This window comes from Perca fluviatilis, chromosome 12 (assembly GCF_010015445.1).
Source record: "Perca fluviatilis chromosome 12, GENO_Pfluv_1.0, whole genome shotgun sequence".
NCBI classification, from domain to species: domain Eukaryota; kingdom Metazoa; phylum Chordata; class Actinopteri; order Perciformes; family Percidae; genus Perca; species Perca fluviatilis.
The window spans coordinates 17,881,676-17,900,585 of NC_053123.1; the positions used below are offsets into that span (position 1 = coordinate 17,881,676).

Here is an 18,910-nt window from a genome sequence, read left to right on the forward strand (position 1 = left end):
CGGTTTCTAGTTGTTAGGAAACTGCAACACTTAGCATATTATTGCATGGTTTTAAAGATAGTCCAGCTCACTGAAGACAAACTGAAAACCAGTGACTATTTGTGAAATTAAGCACAAACAACTTAACCAAAATAAATAAGATACGAAATATTTCCCAGCCTTTCTGTGTGTACGAACAGTGCAGCAGAGAGACGCAAAGGGGCGGAGGTCGTTTAATCAAACAAAGATGGTGTTTTTTTTTTATACCAACAGTCTTTAAGGACCATCAGGCCGGCTAAGTTATTTTCAAGCACAAATTCACAGGCAAGACTCGCCTCTAACCTTCCTTCCGAGCGACACAGGCCTCAGCAGCCACGTTGCATTTCTTTTCATTGCATTACAGGATAACTTCATATTTTAAGATTATCTGTGATAAAATTACATGCAACTGTTGGTCTGCTCCAGTCTGCAGATTTGACCTAAATCTTGACTATTTATCTTAAAATGTGCTTCTTATTTTCTGACCTGAAGGTCAACAAAGTCTTTTTCAAAACAAGCAAATACTAATTTATATCTACTAAAAAAGGCGAGATATTACATTGAAATTACACCTTTTTATACAGCAACACACAGACGGATTTTGCTTCTCCAAGTCGTTATTCCTTCTTTCTTTTTTATTGACGGCATGTATAATCACACACACCTCATAAAACATTTATTGATACATAAAGACATTATTGCCTGTCTTTGAATGAATACAATACTTTCACAACTGCAGTTTCCGTCTTAGCTTTTAAAAATCAAACCAACCCAGAAAATGTGTTTTTATTCGCCGAATGTTAACAATGGATACACCGCCTTGTGAACGGAAATGGCGTCTGTTATTTTACAACATGTTATTACATATATTTTACGAGGACTCCTTAAGTCTATAAAGCATTTTACTAGCATTGAGGGCATCAGGACGATATTAGGAGAGTGTTCTCCAACATTAAGTAAGATACGGGATGTTGGTGCACTGTGTGTGTTGGGGCGGGAAATATGTCTTATTCCTTTTTTGATCTGCTTGTATTGTTGCAGCGTCCTGCAGCCACCCGCACATGAGAAACAGAAAACCCCATTTGCATACATTTGAGCGATTGCTTTCTCCCCCCAGTCACATCTGATGGGGCTTTTTATTATTCGTGAAATGAAAAGCTAAATTAAACCTGACGACGAAAAAAAAAGGGCAGGATTGATTTACTCGCTGTATTGGTAAATATGACCACGTGATCCATGTAACCAATCCCTGTAGATGCAGGCCAGCAAAAATACTATGATTGTTCATAGAGGGAAGCTTCCCGTAACAGTGCAACCCTTATTATATGACTAGGAAGAGATCAAAAATGTCTTCCAGTGGCACTCTCAGTAACTGCTATGTGGACGCTATAATGGGGCAGGAGCCGGAGGATGTCTACGGTGCTCGCTTTATTCAGGCTCCGCACACGGTGACGCCGAGGCCGTCAGGTGCTGGGGACAACGCAGACTTCTCCTCTTGTAATTTTGCACCAAAGTCCGCCGTTTTCTCGTCGTCTTGGTCCTCTGTTCACCCGCAGGGGATTTATCATCCGTATGTGCACCACCACCACCACCACCAGTCCCATCTCCCCGGCTCGGACGGCAGATATGTAGGCGTCCGCTCCTGGATGGACCCCATCTCCAACCACGTTTCTTTCGCCGGATTTCACTCCAGCAGTCGGCCGTACGGGACAAAGCCAGAGGTCTTGCCACCGAAAGCAGAGTGCGACACGCTGGAGGCAGAGGCTCGGCCGCTCGCCGGCGAATTCGCGTGTGGAGTATCGGAGTGTCCAGAAAAAGCGACCAAAGAGCATAGTGGAAGTGAGCTTTCGAGCCACAGCGAGCCCAAAGAGGAGAAACAACAACAACTCGACCCAAGTAAGTAAACGAAATAGCCAATGCTGATTTACAACCCTAAGAACTGCATGAGCTGGGTGTGTAAAACTAGAGGTTTTACTAACCTATAAAAGTGTCTCGTACTATAGGCTACCTCGGCTCGGGAAGGGGAAAAACCCGCCCTGCTAGGGTTATTACAGGGGATCCTAAAGTTTTTTCATGTCACAGGACGTCCAAAATTGATACACATTGTTCCTTTTTGATGAATGATTTTACCTGAGGTAGACTTTAGAGACACATATAGTTCTAGATTATTTTCTTTGTTATTTTACCTAGGCCTACCAGTAAAAACAGGAACACATGTAATGGAAATAGTCATCTTTACGCATTGTCTGTCACATTAAACAATTTCACATTTTGCTTTTGATTTCCTGCAACCACACCAGTGTCCTCACCCTAATTTGATAACCATTTAGTGAAGTTTAAAATGAAAAACATCCTCATCACATGTCTTTACTTCATATGTATCTGTTTTTGCAGACAACCCTGCAGCAAACTGGATTCACGCACGCTCCACGAGAAAGAAGCGATGCCCGTACACAAAATATCAGACATTAGAGCTGGAGAAGGAGTTCCTTTACAACATGTATTTGACAAGAGACCGACGCTATGAAGTGGCCCGCATACTCAGTTTAACCGAGAGACAAGTGAAGATCTGGTTCCAGAACAGGAGGATGAAAATGAAGAAGATGAAGAAAGAAAGCAGCGGCGGCAAGGAGCAGCTATGAAATCACTGCCATTTCACACATTTGTACCAAGGAAGCCATCTGAAAAATTAAATTCATTTTGGTAGGAGCCTCGGTAGCCATTTTCATTTTTTAGTCCATAGGTATAGCGTGATATTGCGTGTCAGTGTCCTAACGTGTTGGCCAAATATGCATCAAAATCACATGTGCAGGAATTTGTCTTGGTGAGACTCTGACAGGATCCATCAAATAGGCTATGTTTCATCTAAAATGCTCTCTGTTTTACATTTTACACAACCGCAAGCAGTTCATCAGATGTGTTGGGCCCCACAGTAGGAAACATGCATATATGTGTATTGCTTTTATAGTTGTTAAGAATTTGGAGTTGTATATAAAACATTTTCAACTACTTGCTGTCTGTTGTCGGTATACACACACGGAGATACTGCATCAGTAAACCGTACATTGACTTACTGTATGTTCGCAAAGAACTTTACTTTGAAATTGTTTCCCATAAGGTGTGTGAATGAAAAATATAGGCGTGCGTTTTGCTTTCTTACAAACTAAAGCATTTTCAACGATCCATTTGATCTCAAACCTCAGTGCATAGATTTAAATTTTCCTTTAATTTATTTAACTTTTTTTCTGCACGATGCTGGCATACTGGTGGTTAATTTCATTTAGCCTAAGTAATTAGATTTATATATATATATATATATATATATATATATATTTGCTGAGGCCTTGTTTTCGGTAAGACTGCAGCTGCAGCACAATATCTTGCAGCCGCACACTTTTATAATACAACACAAACTTTAACCCAATAGAGTCAATGTTTGACAGTAGCAATGTTGTTATTTGCAGCTGACATTTAATCCTGTTACATATCCTTCTGAATTTCACATTTTTTCAAACGGTTGTTTTGAAACGTAGAAGTAATAAAGTGTTTACGATTGTAAGAGGTGTTGCGGCGGATTTCCAATTTATTGTCCAACTTGTACGAATAATTACTTTAAAGCAGGAAGAAACTCGGTCCAATAAAGCTATAGAAATGGCTAGACGTCTGGCCTAAATGAGTTTATGGTCCTGGCCAGTAATTACACTCTTCTTTGAAATCCCTTTTTTCTGGGGCGTTTGCTGCTGACAAACAGAATGTAGACACTTTTCCACAGGGTGTCTGGTCAATGAATTGTTTTTAGAGGAAATCACCCCCACCTTAATGGTCACGTTTATTCTCTAACTGCACTTTCCGCCGATGGGATAAAACTTAACTTTGACTGGTGTCCGATGCAGTTTTACCTTCTGGTGAATTTATTTTATATTAACATTTTAAACCAGACCATGTGTCCTAATTTTACCTCATACGGGCTGCACCGGAGGAAACAAAATAGACCTTGATAAATCGGGAGTGTTCTTAAATTTGTGCAAATATATTAATTATAACAATTTAATGGCACTAATCAAATCAAATGGAAGAAAAACTGAATTATGCAGACCTAACCACAGCAGTATGGCTTCATTGGAAAAGTAATGAGAGCGCTAGAGGGCGATATTGGTCTTTTAGTCTGAGTTACAGCAATTCATTCACAGCTGGAACAGGTAGGCAACACATGGACCATACCATAGACTACAACAAGCATTCATGGATTCACTGATTTATATTGAAGAAAACAAACGTGTCTTTAAAGAAAAAAAACTTTTTTTATAAAATATTTTACGTTATAAAATGATATTCTCTGAATATCATTTTATAAAACTTGAGGTTTTCGGATAGTCCAGACTTAGAGGGCAGTTTTAAAACAATAGCATAATAATAGGAGTTTAAGTCCTGAATCGAAAGCTGATGTTATTGGGCAAAAACTAGAATAGCATACTTCTTTAACATTTGCAAGTTGAAAGTCCCAATTCACATTTTAGAATAGACTATTGCAGTTTTTGTCTTTATTTCTTAAATCTCGTGATCATTTCCAGACCCCACATCTCAGTAATTTGTTATAACCTATACATTTGCACAAAAGAGCGGCAATTTTAGTCAGTACAGAAAATAGCAGCCTCAGTCCAACATCGTTTAGAAGAAAACAACAGGAACAATTATAGTCAACTTTCAGAAATGCATTCCTAAATGCTTCTTGAAAGCCATATCCCCCTCTAAACTTCAAATTGATTTAGTATTTTAAATCTCGTTAAAGCGAAATATAGTTTGTTAACCTTGTATAAAAATGAAAATATTGATGACAGACAGTAAGCTAAATAGTAACAGCGATCAAACATAACGGTGACACCGTGCCTTGTGTTGTTTTCCCCACAATGCTCAAATTCAACTTTTATTTACATCACTGACATAAAAAGTGAAGTGATAGCACAGAGATGGTGGTATATTGGGCCTTTAGAAGAAAATAGCCTTTATGCAATGTTTATTTTTCTTTAAAAAAAAATAAAAAATAAACCTATACCCCATCTAACAAAATAATATATAAGCTTCAATTAACATAAGCACGGCAAATAATCAGTATTATAATTATCTGATATAACATTGAAAAAGAATAATCAAAACGATGCTCAGCTTCTTTATTTAAAATATATTACATGTGTTTACACGCACACAATAACAGGATCAAAGCTTCTCTGTGATAACGATGATAGGGGGGAATTCTGTCAACATGCCCGTTTCCACGCAGTAATTATCACCGTTTTAGTCATGAGTATCTTACAGGTCATGAGTGGGGGTCAGCTATTTCACTCTTGTTATTAGCTACAGTTAGGCTATGTTTCATCCCTTCTATGTTGTGTTTCATAGTCACACAATATCTGCCCAGTGTTATTTTTGTGGAGGCTGTATGAAAATAAGAGCTGTGACCGATTGGCAACTTACTTGGGCTAATGTTCTGGCTTTTCCAGACACGTGTTGAATAGTAGGCTATATGCTACCATCAAAGTAGCAGAAAAGTTCATTTAATGGACAATGTGTGTGTGTGTGTGTGTTTTCTGAAATCTTATCCTTAAGTTAAAACACAAGACTGTGCACATAATCCTTTAAGTAACATGTACAATCACCAAATAGGCATCAAAAGTAAAAGTTGGCCTACTCATGCTGAAAGATGACCCTGTGTCCTCATATAGGCCTATGTGGTGGTATTATTACTAATGCATGTGTAATTAGCATTTTTTTGCGGTTTTGTTGTTGGTCGAGCTTATTTGAAATATTTTATATATTGTAGCCTATATTCTACGTACAAACTGAACTTGTAAAACATGATAACAAAGCATCAAGTCAAATCTTAGTCTGCAAGGTAACTAAACCTGTCAGATAAATGTAGTGGAGTAAAAAAATTCAACATTTTCCTCTGAAGTATAAAATAATACCAAGTAAAGTACCTCAAACTTCTTCTTAAGTAGGCCTACAGTAGGCTACTTGAGTATATGTACTTAGTTACATTCCTCCACTACCTACGGACTGCATTATATTGTGTCCATCCAATCCACTAACGCAAACCACAATAACTGTAAAACAGTTATGGTCTGTGACGCAATTTGACAAGCAGTATAGAGTGAATTGTGACGTCTCGCGTGTGTTTCTATGGGAGAAAAAGAGAAGGAACGCAGAATGAAACGTCAATGCAACAATGTAGCATTAGTGTGGAATGCATATTGAATCATGGCGTGGGTGTGCAGCCTACAATGGATCTGAGGCGGTGTAATAACGAATTCAGAATCAGTCCTTAAAAAAGCAGTCTGCTTGGTAGTAACCCACGTGTGAAGTTGGTGTGCATGGGTTAATTACCGAAGAATCAGGCCGCGCAGAAAGAACAATTAGAGCTATGTGATGAAAGTAAACCATATCATACCTAACCTACTTTCCTGTTCTCTTTGTAAGCCAATGTTACACGTCTTAACTTTAAATTCGCTTTAGGGACAGTTGTGTCTTTATTCTAAATCATTTTAAACTCAAAACAAACCTTAAAATATGGGTATTTACACTCATATAAAATAGCAAATTTACTGTGCTGGACGATTAATTTGGATGTTTAACTTCCTTAACTTAACTGATATAGGGAGCTAATTTGGCTTTACATTCTTAAACCGGATACATTGGAATAGGCCTATTGTGAGAGTGCAAGGGGAAAGTAAAGTCTGTTATGAGACTTGCGGTCCTGGTGGTTGCCACATCTTTATTAGTCCTCTAGGTGTTCAACTGTGTTGCAGCTGTGCGTAATTCACCAAATCAGTCAGGAATTTTGAAGTAAAGCATTGGAAAGTAATGCTTCCTTCTTTAAGGCTTATTATTTTATTAGGCTATCTGGACCAGTAGCAGACACCATTTGTCTCCCTAATCAAAGGAAATGGCCAGGCGCTATAGATTTGTCTTTGGCTCTTCATCATTCATTTAGTGTGCACTGGTCCACCGCCACATCACATACTGACGTTAATACCATCCGTCCGGTGCAACGTGGCGACTCTTACCATCAGTGAGTCAAATAAAAGACGTAACATCATGTCAGAAGAATGAGCATACAAATATTCCTGTATCTGCACCGAGACTAAAAGCGATGATAATCCAGATTTTTTTCCTCCAATAATGACCTTGTCCCAATGGACTACACTGGACCATAGAGTTCTAATGTCATAGTTGTGTAATGCAACAAATCCTGATCTCTTGCACACACACACACACACACACACACGCACACACACACACACACACACACACACACACACACACACACACACACACACACACACACACACACACACACACACACACACACACACACACAGCTAAGACAGGAAACCAGAGACCGAGCCATAGCATGACTATAAATCGCACAGTGCTGACTCTGGCATGCCACCACATGAACAAGAATGAAATGAAAGAAATTCCTTTTTGCTGCAGAATTGCACACATGGGCGTGACAACAATTTGCAATATATAGCCTTTAAATCAAAAGCGTGAAAATGTGTCATATAGGGTTGCATATAGGCCTACAATAATTTATTTCTCCCTGATTTCTGTCTCCATACCATATCCATAGGGCTGTAAAAAGCAAATGGCGGAGATGTGCAATTTGTTCAGACACAGTTCAAAACACATTTTGTCGTCTAGAACAATAATTGAGCATCAACACGTATCAACAATATCACAATATACTATTTTTGATGATAATACATTTTATTTTATTTACACACCAGTATATAATTGAGCCTAATAAGCTAGCTGGTTTTATAATGACATTTTGGTCAGTCTTGCATATATAGGCCGCTTACTGAAAAAAAGAAAAACACATAATGTCGTCCTTTCATTTGTGCAAAAAGCTTCCGTTTTAAAGTAATAAACACTTTAAAGTAATAACTACAATTTAATAAAGTTAAACAGAAATATTTCACTTTTCATTCTGAGGAAAGCCAATATTCCGTCATTATGCTTTTGCCATATGTTCAAGAACATACATATCCCACTAATATGGTCTTATTTTCTGTGTTATAGGCTACAAACGAATTTGCATTATGATGACGCTAAAACTAGTCTAACTGCTCTTTTGCACTTTGAGATAAAACATTTTATGGTTGAGTGAGATGGAAACAAAAAACAGGGGGGGGGGGGTGCAGTGGAGGGGCTTCTGCTATTATGCGCAAAGATGGGGAGAACTGCTGCAGTCGAAATTCCTTTTTGTGAGAGGACAATTTACAACTTGGTTATAGACCTTTTTATGTGCCTCCATCGCTTGTCATTGGATGCCACTGGTCATGTGTGAGAGGCAAACGTCTTCATGGCTCTTTTCCTGATTTCCCAAGCGATTTTTTCCCACTGCATTTTGCGTCTATGGCGTTCAAACCGATACGCCACAGTCGGCTTTCTTAAAAATCTCGTTCCATAAACGTCTGATCAGCACATATTTGCGGCACTGCGCTGCTCATTCTCCTGGATGACATGAGGAGCTTTCAACTTTCTACATAATCTGACCTCTTCACACACACAGCAGCACTGGCTCTTCACTGCTTTATTAAAATGCACTGCAGAGGTAAACCTCCAAGACTAAACATGGATTACCTCCCAGCTATAGGTAAGCTTTCTGTGTGATAATGGACTTTATTAACGCTCGTGTGTTTGCATGTGAAGTTTGACAGTTACCAGTTTCATTAGTCATGTAAATTAGCAGCAGGGCAATGACTCTCAGATTATTTGGTGGTTTCACGTGTTGCTGGATGTATTGAAATACACAGTTTTCATACTTGACAAGCAGAAAATGTGGGTAATGATGTTAGTTATTGATAATGATTTGCCTTTACTGCTATTATGCTACACGACGATCAAAGAGTGATAGTTTTTAAGAAATAATCAACTGTTATCAAATGTTTCTTGAAAAATTAGTCATTGTGGCTCATACCTCCTATTTCAAGATTATTCTGCAGAAATATAGCTCGAACTAGCTTGTGATGATGGTGTCTTAAGTATTTATTGGTGCACATAACTGAGTGCAGCAGTTATTTCCCCCACGGTTAAGAAATGAGCTTCATTTATTGAACCAAACATTCTCCATTTCGTTTTCAGTTTGAATCAGTTTATTGCACATCGACGCCTTTTTATATTCCTCACTTTATAATGCCAAACGTTCTATCATTTGGAATTTCTTTAGCTACCGTAGAGGCTGCATTGATCTGATGAACTCTATATTTCCACATGTTGTTCACTTACTAAAATGCGACACAGAACAAATCTGCTTTGCAATATTCCACATATGCAGTCCTGGCAAAAGAAGTTGAGTTTTCATAGCCGTCTTCAGCTGCCTGGAGATGGGGCCAACTGAACAAAGACAGTATTTCACTGTTGCCTGACAGGCAGCTGCGAAAGTATTTACAGCCTTACTGCAATGCGGCAAAATGGACCCTGGAAGACAGGCACAAGTAGAAGCCTGAGACATTAGACAGGGTTCACTCTGATTTTCTATATGGACAATGTACATAGCTTACAACATGTCTGTGTTTGTTCTTTGTAATTATAGGACACTGTCTGACCGCAGGCCCTGCACACATTTGCACAGATAGCAGTTTCAATGAATGGATGTGGTCCCCTCTTTTCACCCTTATTTAAATCCCCGCAGAGAGGAAGTCTGGTCCAATATTAGACTATTTTGGATTATTATGTGACCGTGAGAGCTTTTGTAAACAGATCTTTCTTCACATGCTGTTTATATTTAATTTTTTTTTTTCGTTTTCCACATAGAAAAAAATTAATAATTGATTACCTTTCCGTATTATTATCACCATCATCACTTGCAACACCAGTTTATTTCTTTTTATCTGCTTAGATGTTATTAATATCGTTGTTAATAAGAATATCTACACTGCAAAACATGCCCACATTCACATGGAACTTGATTCAGTCAACAAATCTACATAACAAAAATCAAAGGAAGACAATTTGCAATAGGCTGGGTTGATTGTTGTGTCAAAAGCAGTTTCATTTGTTTCATGAACTTAAACCAAAGTCTGGAATCAAGATTCATCAGCCCACTTGTTTTAAGAGACCTAGGCCTACACTTAAACGAATATTGGAATACACTAATTTGCATTCGCAATTCCTTCCTCCTTACACATCGTTATCAATAATGTCATCAAACATATGAGTAGTAGGTGAAATTACTTGTTAGTAGAGATGGACATTTTTTGCAGTGGAAAATGGGGGGGAGCCGTTAAAATGCCAGCAGAAGGCGCTGTTGCCCAACAGTCAGCCTCTCCGCGTCCATTCAGCAGTCTTACTAGCAGCTTCCCCAGCACAGTGATTGGCTGAGACAGGTGGTCATGTGACCTGGTTCATTTTTGAAAGTGGTTTTGGAGAATTGAGATAAATTCACCATGTTTAGCGAGGAAAATAACTGTTGGGTAACTAATGAGATCAGCTGCTCTGATGCTGCATTTGGTGCTGTGTGGGATGTTTATGTGTTAAAGAGCTCTACAAACCCATGAAGTGTATTACAGCAAGGCCAACAGCTGTTTATTGCCATGGATTTATTAGAGAGCACAGTGGGTGCTTTGTAACCAGAGACCACTTCAGTGAAATATGTCGTAGCTTCATTGACAACTATTTTAACACTTTCACACATTATTATGACTAACAAAGAAATGATCTTTAAGAAAGCTGATGAAGCTGAAAAAAAGACTTAATGTATATGCCAACAAAAAAAAAATCCATGCAAGCCATTAAACCACAGAAAACATACCAACTAACAGCAGGAAATATTTAAGTGCAGATTCTTCTAAAACACTTAGGAGACCATATATAGTTTTATCCTCAAATTATCTCCAGGGAAATAACTTTTTATGAGGACATGCATGTAAAAAGTGACAAGCCTCTGATTTGATGCCCTTCCATTTATCATACCTGCCTCACAGTGGCAGCCAGCCAAACCTCAACATCATCAGCCCCTCTGCAGGGAAAGGAGAGGAGGAGCAAGACTGCTCTGCACTCTGGGATTGGCCTGGAAGAATGAATACCATCAGTCTCATTGTGTCATGTTCACTGGGGAAATATTTGAGCACAAATCAGTGATGCATGTTTGATGTTTTTGTTAACACTTTAGAGGTCAAGTTAGATGATATAATCAGGGCTGTCCAGTAAGGAGCAACATTTTTTTTTTGAGAACATCTCAAGATTATTAATATTAATAGTCAGAGACCCAGTTAAGACTTTGTTGTTTGTTCAAGAATTTCATTAATAACTTATAGACCTGCAAATAACTACAATGTCAATAAAAAAAAAAAAAAGTATTTTCTATTTCATCCCAGTGCATCGCTGTTCCCATTTCTATCATGGCAGTTACAACCTCCCAGCTTCCTCCTTTCTACGACTTGTGCTCAGTGCACATCAGTGTAATCGCCGTTATTGAGTAAGTGCAACTTTGAGGGTTATTTATGGGCCTGCGCGGTGTTGTGAGTGGCTGTGAGGAAACACGTGATGCCATTAAAGTTTGTTTTATGGCCCGGGACTTGACAAGCCAAAATATAATTCTCATTGTGTATTAGTAAGACCGTCCAGATGGGTTGGAATGGAGCTTGAATTGGCAGGGAGCTTGTACCAGGCTGACTTTTCCTTCAGCATGGATGTGTTTGACCCACGGTGTGCCATGTGTTGCGGTCTCTGCGGTAAGCTGTGTTTTATCATTATGCTCGTGGTATGGGCGTGTGATGTCACACGCATAGTGCTCAGGCTGTAGCCTACTGTTTCCTGCCTCTAAAAGCTGCAACAGTGCGCGTTCAGGACAGAGATGGTCAGCCTGGATGCTGCTGGAAGGAAATCGCGTTTAATCTGATTACTGCGTTTGGTTTGGGTTTAAACCTCTAAGACTCAATCGATGCTTTTTTCGGATGGTGTTATTGACGTTGTTGGTCTGATTCACTGCTACATGATGTAGTTACTTGATTGCATTGAGCTTCTTATTTGCTTAGAGGCAGAGAAATCAACCTGTTGTCACCAGAGTTTTTGAAGAATCCTGAACAATTAGGTGAAATATCTTGAAGGTCTAATCAAAACAGTACAAGTTTATTTGCCGTCATTATGTTACAATTAGGCTATCATTTTCAAAATTCACAATTCGCTTAGCAGTGTTAACCACATTAAAATTAATAGACATAACAGCATGGAGCATACAACAATCAAATCAGTGTTCTCTGTTATATATTATATTATTCATATTATTTATATTATTCAGTGTAGGCCTAATGTATTTCTTCTGCAGGCCTTTACATTATTAATATTCTCAGTCATTGTTAGACGGTCCAGTTCAATACTGGTTAAATAATATTTAATGCAAAGTTGAAAGGGAATTTAGCTTTATTTTCTAATATCCGTCAAAAAAAGCTCCCTTATTCTTCGCCCGAAAATTGGATAGGCCTCGTGTTTTCTATTGCTCTTACACGCTCAATTTGGAGCTTTCGGATAGAAAAAGCTTGTAATTGTGATGAAAAAATGAATCGTGTTGAACTAGTTAGCCCTTCGTTTAACACAAGCTGCCAGGAAACGCTGACTTTATCATTCTTTTGTTGTGATTCTCGGCTTTGACCCGTCTGAAGGGCTAGCAGGGGAAGGTGAAAGACAGGTCAGCCTGTCTAACTAATACTGAAATGTGAAGTGCAAGAACGAATTTTTACAGATTCTATAATTTATCTTTTAACTGTGGTTGAAACGAATACATTGTTGTTTGTTGAGATTTGAATGCAAATGTGCAGAGTGGAGATACACGCTTATATCTGTGTAATGACAAAGTCTTTATTTCGTTTGAAGATGTAGATATAAGCGTCAATTTGACTTCTTATTTAGCTGCTTTCTGTTTCATTCTCACATTTTAAAAGCCTGTGTCTTAAATTCCAACTTGTCAACATAAATCAAGCTGAAAATGTAGCCAAAACGTTAGGCCTACATTAAATCAAACGACTTGATGCACCATCCAGTAAGTTAGTAAACATGTTCCTGCAAGCCTTTTTTTTTAGAAAAGAAAAACATGGGCTGAATGTCTGGCTCAATGTTTATTCAAGCTTTTTCACTGTGACTTGAACCCAGAGTCACATTTGACCAAATATGATTAAAAAAATATTAATAATTTATTTTCCCAAATCTGACAAAGCGTCATGTAGGCCTATAGGTGGCATAATAATTTAGGACCGTTTTTTGTCATAAATGCTCAGGTTGATATCATTATTTGGATGAAATGATATTGTAATATTGCTTTTTGTGTGCTTGGAAAAATAAAATTAAGATGCTACTTGTCATTTTGGAAAATCTGAACCATTCTTAGCTTTCATTCATTGTAAGGATGTGTCAGACGGACGTGCAGTAGCCGCCATGGTGGTTTAGTTAATGGCTGACGGGGAATTGGTAAACTTTTGCACCCTTTGAGCTGTCACCAGGACCGAAAATAATTGAACTTTTTGATATGTTTGTAAATGAATTAGTTTGACCTTCGTGGCCTCGAGCCTCATCTTCTCCTATATTAGCCAGAAAGTATCTAACGGTTATTGAAGTTTTAGCATTAGTGCCCTATTTAACAAATGCTTATCTTTGATTACGAGGTAACAGCTTGCAGAAGTGAAAAGTTATTTATATCATTTAAATATATAATATTTGTTCTTAATTATGAACTTGGACTATGGTGGAGGGAAGAGGACCCACTGCACATAAGCCTGGGTTGACCTAAGATACTGCCTGATATTTTCGTTCAGTGTCTTTTACTTGTCATTTGCTGCTTAAATTGACAGGAATGTCCCTGGGCAGAAGTAACCTGTAGGCCTACAGTTTTCTTTCTTTTCTTTCTTTTTTTTTTGAGGCAGCCACTGCCATTGCTTTTAACTTGAACTCAAGGAGATGTTTTTACCAGAAAAATACATTACAAGGAAATCATCAAAACGAAAGGAAATGCTGCTTCAATGAGAGAAAGTTGAGACTGAATGGAATAAGACACTATTATTATGGCCTATACTTCAGAGTGTGGTTTACCCCATCTGGCTGTAATGCATGCCTCTTATTTTCGTGTGTAACGTCGTTTCTGTGAGCCACTTTGTACATTTTGTTTGGCTGAAGTGATCTACAAATAAAGTGCTGTGGTTATGGTTGCTAAGTGGGCAGTGTCGCTTGCCGTCGTCTATATATACCCTGTAGAACCGAATTTGTGTGATTAAACCACAATCACAGATTCGATTCTAGGGGAGTATATGGTCGATGAAAAAACTTCGACTTAATGAATTGCCATCTTAATATGAGGCGTTCGGTGCCTGACGTGCTGTGAGATGTTACAGTGACATTATTGGCTTCTGAATGAGTGTAAATCCGACAACATCACACTTCACAAGAAGGGTCAGGGCATGTTGAAACTCTATAGGCTCAAAGGAAATCAGACGCAAAATATTTCACATGAAAACAAACATAATTAGGAATTATTTCTATTTAGCTCAGTATGTTGGAATGAAATACCAAATGACTAAAAAAGACACAGCACACTCTGTAGCTTCTTCCTCCTGTGGGTCGCTACATTATTGATTCCCAGAGGCTGCTGCTGGCCAATAGGCTCTTGAGACCGTTTTTTTCAAAGGGATGGGAGCAGATGAAGTGATGAGATTCGTCTAACTTTTGGATGACCCCTTCTTGACAAAGACAGTGTCCATCAATTGTCCTCAGTCATTATTCCCTGCTTTTATGCCAAGGGGCTTTTTGTATCTTTTGTTGGTTTCTCTGTTGAACACCATGCCTTCAAGTTAGACCATAGAAACTGATATATTTTTATATCTCCATGGAGTAAAACAATCCCATGCACAATCAGCGTTTCCTATTTCTTTATATTATAATCTATATAATTTTAAAGTTACATATTGAAGCAAGGTTGGAATTATGTGTATTTTCTTATTTTTTCACCATGCCTTTTTATTTTCCAAATGTGCATGCAGATGCTTGAGTGCAATATTTGTTTTGTTTGTGATTTTGGTGTAGGTTATCTTAAGTTAGATAACATTGCTTTTAGTTGTATGTTTATCCGTTTATGGACCAGCATCACCTCTATTGGCCGATCTGGTCACATGGTTCGCTAACTTTATTCAGTTGACACCAAGTAGGAGGGCTTTATGGAGGGAGGAAAAAAAGACAACTCGAGAAAAAAAATTAGTATTTTCTACCTTCAGAAATTAATGGCCATGAGTTCGTATATGGTGAACTCTAAGTATGTGGATCCAAAATTTCCTCCCTGCGAGGAATATTCACAAAATAGCTATATACCTGAGCAGGGCTCGGACTACTACGGTCCATCGCAGGACACAGACTTTCAGCAACCAGGGATCTATCCACGGTCAAACTACACGGAGCAGCCCTTCAGCTGCAACACTGTGCAGGACTCCACAGTGCAGCCACGGGGTCATGTGCACGAGAGATCCAGCCGCTCGAGCCCTTTCAGCGCACAGACTGAGCAGGGCCCCCCGGTCCAAGTGGCCGGACCCCGGACTTGTGGACAGCAGCAAAACACAAAGAGCCTAAATGGGATACAGTCCAAGCAGCCTGCAGTAGTTTACCCCTGGATGAAGAAAGTCCACGTAACTACTGGTAAGATTTCCACTTCTTCTTCTTCTCCTCCTCCTCTCATGGACCAACTGAGACCTGTACTTTAGAAATCATTCAGTGTAATATTTATGGGAGTCTTTGAAAGGCCTCGCCAATTACACAAGTCATAAATTTTTATAGCTCAGGAAATAGGCCGCTAGGTGAGCGCCTGAAAGCTCCTGAAAATACATATTGACCGGTTGTAATGGTGCTTAAATCTGCAGCAAATCTGCTTAAAGCCAGTTAAAAATCACTCATTATTTCCTGCTCTCGCTTCCATGTGAATGGTCTCAAAGTTTGAGCGCCCCGGGTATAGAGAGACCCGTCTTGTTGTATTGTTTTTTCCGGCATGCTGCATTGGCCACATTTGGTGACTTTTCCCCCCTCTTGTTTGTTTTCTTTCTCTTAGTGAACCCGGATTTCACAGGACCTGAGCCCAAACGGTCCAGAACAGCTTACACCCGGCAGCAGGTTTTGGAGCTTGAAAAGGAGTTTCATTTTAACAGGTATCTGACCAGGCGGCGACGGATTGAGATTGCCCACACTCTTTGTCTCTCCGAAAGGCAAATCAAAATCTGGTTTCAAAACAGACGGATGAAATGGAAAAAAGATCACAAACTACCTAACACCAAGGGCAGATCTGCCCCATCCTCCAGCCATCTGCAAAGCATCCAGAAGGATAACCAGACTGATATCACATCATTATAAGAGAGGAAGAAGGTGTCACACCTTCTTTCTTTTTTTTTGAAATAAACTGTACATAAAAAGACAGAGGTTGCATCTGACTTTTGCATGGACTGGTGTTGTTTTTAGCCTCTTTTTTTTTATTTAACAAAAAAGACCCCAGCAGCGTTGACTCAAGACCGAGTCAGAAAATCAACCAGTCTTTATAAGTGAGAGGTTTGAAAGTTCTTCCTTGTTTTAATTCCCTCAAAGAGACACAAAAACATCGAAACAACCTTTTTTTTTGGACGTTATACCCACCTGAGGACATTTAATGAGAAACCTCGGCTGGTTTCATGGATTTAAACAGTGTTGCACCTCTTCTCACGTTGATTCACGTTGGTTTAAAGATTGAAATATCTTTATTGAGAACAGGGAAGCCCTTGGTTCAAAAATCCACACACACACATCTTATTTCAGTTTATCCTAGTCAAACCTCACATTAAACGCACAATAAATATATAGCCTATATATATACTTGAAGGAACCATTATTTCCATACAGAGCACGCCAAACACAACCTACTTTCGTAAGTTGCAAAACCCCGTTGAATTTTTCAGTTCCACGTTTCTTTGTGATTAATATGTTTTAACTTATTTTGTACAATAAAGCTTTGAAATTTTCTTAGCCTAAATTATATTCCCAAAAGCAAGACATTCCTGTGTGCATACTATTCTGAGTGCCCTTATAAATCTCTCTTGACATCTTTGTAAACAGTGTACATTTTCAGAGGCTCTCTCGTGCCATTTGAAAGTCTTACATGAACGATCATTTGTTCCTTCATGGTATCAAACTGGTAATGGATGTTTCTCATCGGAAATAATCAGATCCAGAATATTGAGTATAATTGTTTATTTTTTACTTGATATGAATATTTTTTACGTCATTATTTATTTGTTTAAAACAAACGTGTACATTTTCGTATAGCACACAATTTTAATTAAAAGTAGGTTATTCGTTAAACTTTAATTAATCTAAAATATGTTTGAACTCTTGTGGATTATTAGCATGGCTTTATGCAAAGTTTTAGTCTTTAGTTAATGTGGGAATCTTGTAGTTTTTTTTCCGTTTACAACGAGCTAACCGAGGGGGGCTTTCACGTCACGTTTCAAGACAGATATTTTTTTTTGTTTTATACCGTCATTGTCTTCGGACAAAAAAAAGCCCAGAAGCTCTCCCAGTACGAAGAGGTCTTCTCTGTGAAGTCTTCACGATGAGAGGCTTGAAAAGGTATTTCATCCGAAGGTCGACAAAGCAGCAGTGGCAGGTTCATCCAGGGGACACATTTCAGCCGCAAGGACTGACCCCAACACCCCTGACCCGCCGGACAGGCAGCCTTTTCTGTCCCAGGCGCTGTTCGCTTTAGTTTGGAGCGCTTTTCCACACTTAAAAAGCCAAAGCATTCAAAGCAAGAGTCAGTGCGTGCATTCCATAGTTTATACACGTGTTTTAACAGTATTTATATCGAGCCCTTAAAAGCAATTTGTGCATTTGTCTCCCCATGTCAATATGCAATCATTTTGTTTTTATTTTTGTACATGCTTTTTACCTTGTATTGTGCATTGAGATGCGAGAAGTATATTGAAAAAAAATAAAGATTTCTACTGAATATGCATTTAAATGATTTCAGAGGACATAATGTCGCGAGATTTTTATTTTCTCCACTCTACAAATATATAGATTTAGTGGAAATAAACTTTCCCGGTCACACTGAGGTAGTTTATCATTTATCTCATGCTCAAAACTTTACTTTCATTTTTATAAGGTTATTTAGTGTCATTTTTGTCAGGTTTTGCACCATTTACAGAAGGATCACTTTTGGTGGGAAAAGGGTTTTTCTTCAGCGATATCGTGTGGAGCCATATGGACATATAGCCCCCATTTTACAATACAAAACATCCACAAATGCACCAAATGTGCGCTGCATGGGCAAATTCATCCTCTTCTTATGTCAAGCATGACATTTACGAGCACGCATATGGATCATTGGTCTACCATAATTGTAGCATATATTTAAAACCATGTTAAAGAACGAGTTTTTACTCGGGCTAGTCTTAATTTTCACCCATTTAGCTCTTATCGAAAGGAGCGATTGCGCAAAAACATCCTCATGAGCTCTCGATGGAGCTTTTCAAGGTGAATTTCTTCAATGAAAACTGTTTGAGTCCTTTTGAAGACTTTGACCTGACCTTTATTGCAAAATAGGCTAGTTGTTATAGCATACGTGAGTCTTTATTACAGAACAGAAACACAAATGAAATTTACTGGCCTCGTAGATTCAAACTGACAAAAACTTTTTCAGAGGCGGTGGTCCTGCTCCAAAACCAGAATACGCCACATTTATCAAGACATACACTAATAATGAACTAGGCCTATATAGATGTGATATTAAACCCCCCATGTGCTTCAGGAGCTATGCCTTTATTGAATATGACCCACTACTACATTGACCTCCGACCCTCCACAGGCAGAATCAGTGCTGATGCAACCAAAAGTG

At 38.7% G+C, this 18,910-nt stretch overlaps 2 protein-coding genes across 2 annotated transcripts; both read left to right on the forward strand.

Moving 5' to 3' along the window:
* The first annotated feature begins 790 nt into the window (after positions 1 to 790).
* On the forward strand, positions 791 to 2,941 carry hoxd9a (homeobox D9a). Its single transcript, XM_039818001.1, has 2 exons — positions 791 to 1,914; positions 2,413 to 2,941. The coding sequence occupies exons 1-2, from the start codon at positions 1,344 to 1,346 to the stop codon at positions 2,658 to 2,660; spliced, it is 819 nt and encodes a 272-aa protein (XP_039673935.1). The 5' UTR covers positions 791 to 1,343; the 3' UTR covers positions 2,661 to 2,941.
* Positions 2,942 to 14,336: 11,395 nt separating this feature from the next.
* On the forward strand, positions 14,337 to 18,023 carry hoxd4a (homeobox D4a). The gene is made up of 2 exons (XM_039818004.1): positions 14,337 to 15,693; positions 16,100 to 18,023. The coding sequence occupies exons 1-2, from the start codon at positions 15,222 to 15,224 to the stop codon at positions 16,396 to 16,398; spliced, it is 771 nt and encodes a 256-aa protein (XP_039673938.1). The 5' UTR covers positions 14,337 to 15,221; the 3' UTR covers positions 16,399 to 18,023.
* The last annotated feature ends 887 nt before the right edge of the window (positions 18,024 to 18,910 follow it).

Coding starts and splice junctions, on each gene's coding strand:
- hoxd9a (XM_039818001.1), top strand. CDS start 1,344: ATGACTAGGAAGAGATCAAAAATGTCTTCCAGTGGCACTCTCAGTAAC. Junction 1,915..2,412: donor ACAACAACAACTCGACCCAA/GTAAGTAAACGA, acceptor CTGTTTTTGCAG/ACAACCCTGCAGCAAACTGG.
- hoxd4a (XM_039818004.1), top strand. CDS start 15,222: ATGGAGGGAGGAAAAAAAGACAACTCGAGAAAAAAAATTAGTATTTTC. Junction 15,694..16,099: donor GAAAGTCCACGTAACTACTG/GTAAGATTTCCA, acceptor TCTTTCTCTTAG/TGAACCCGGATTTCACAGGA.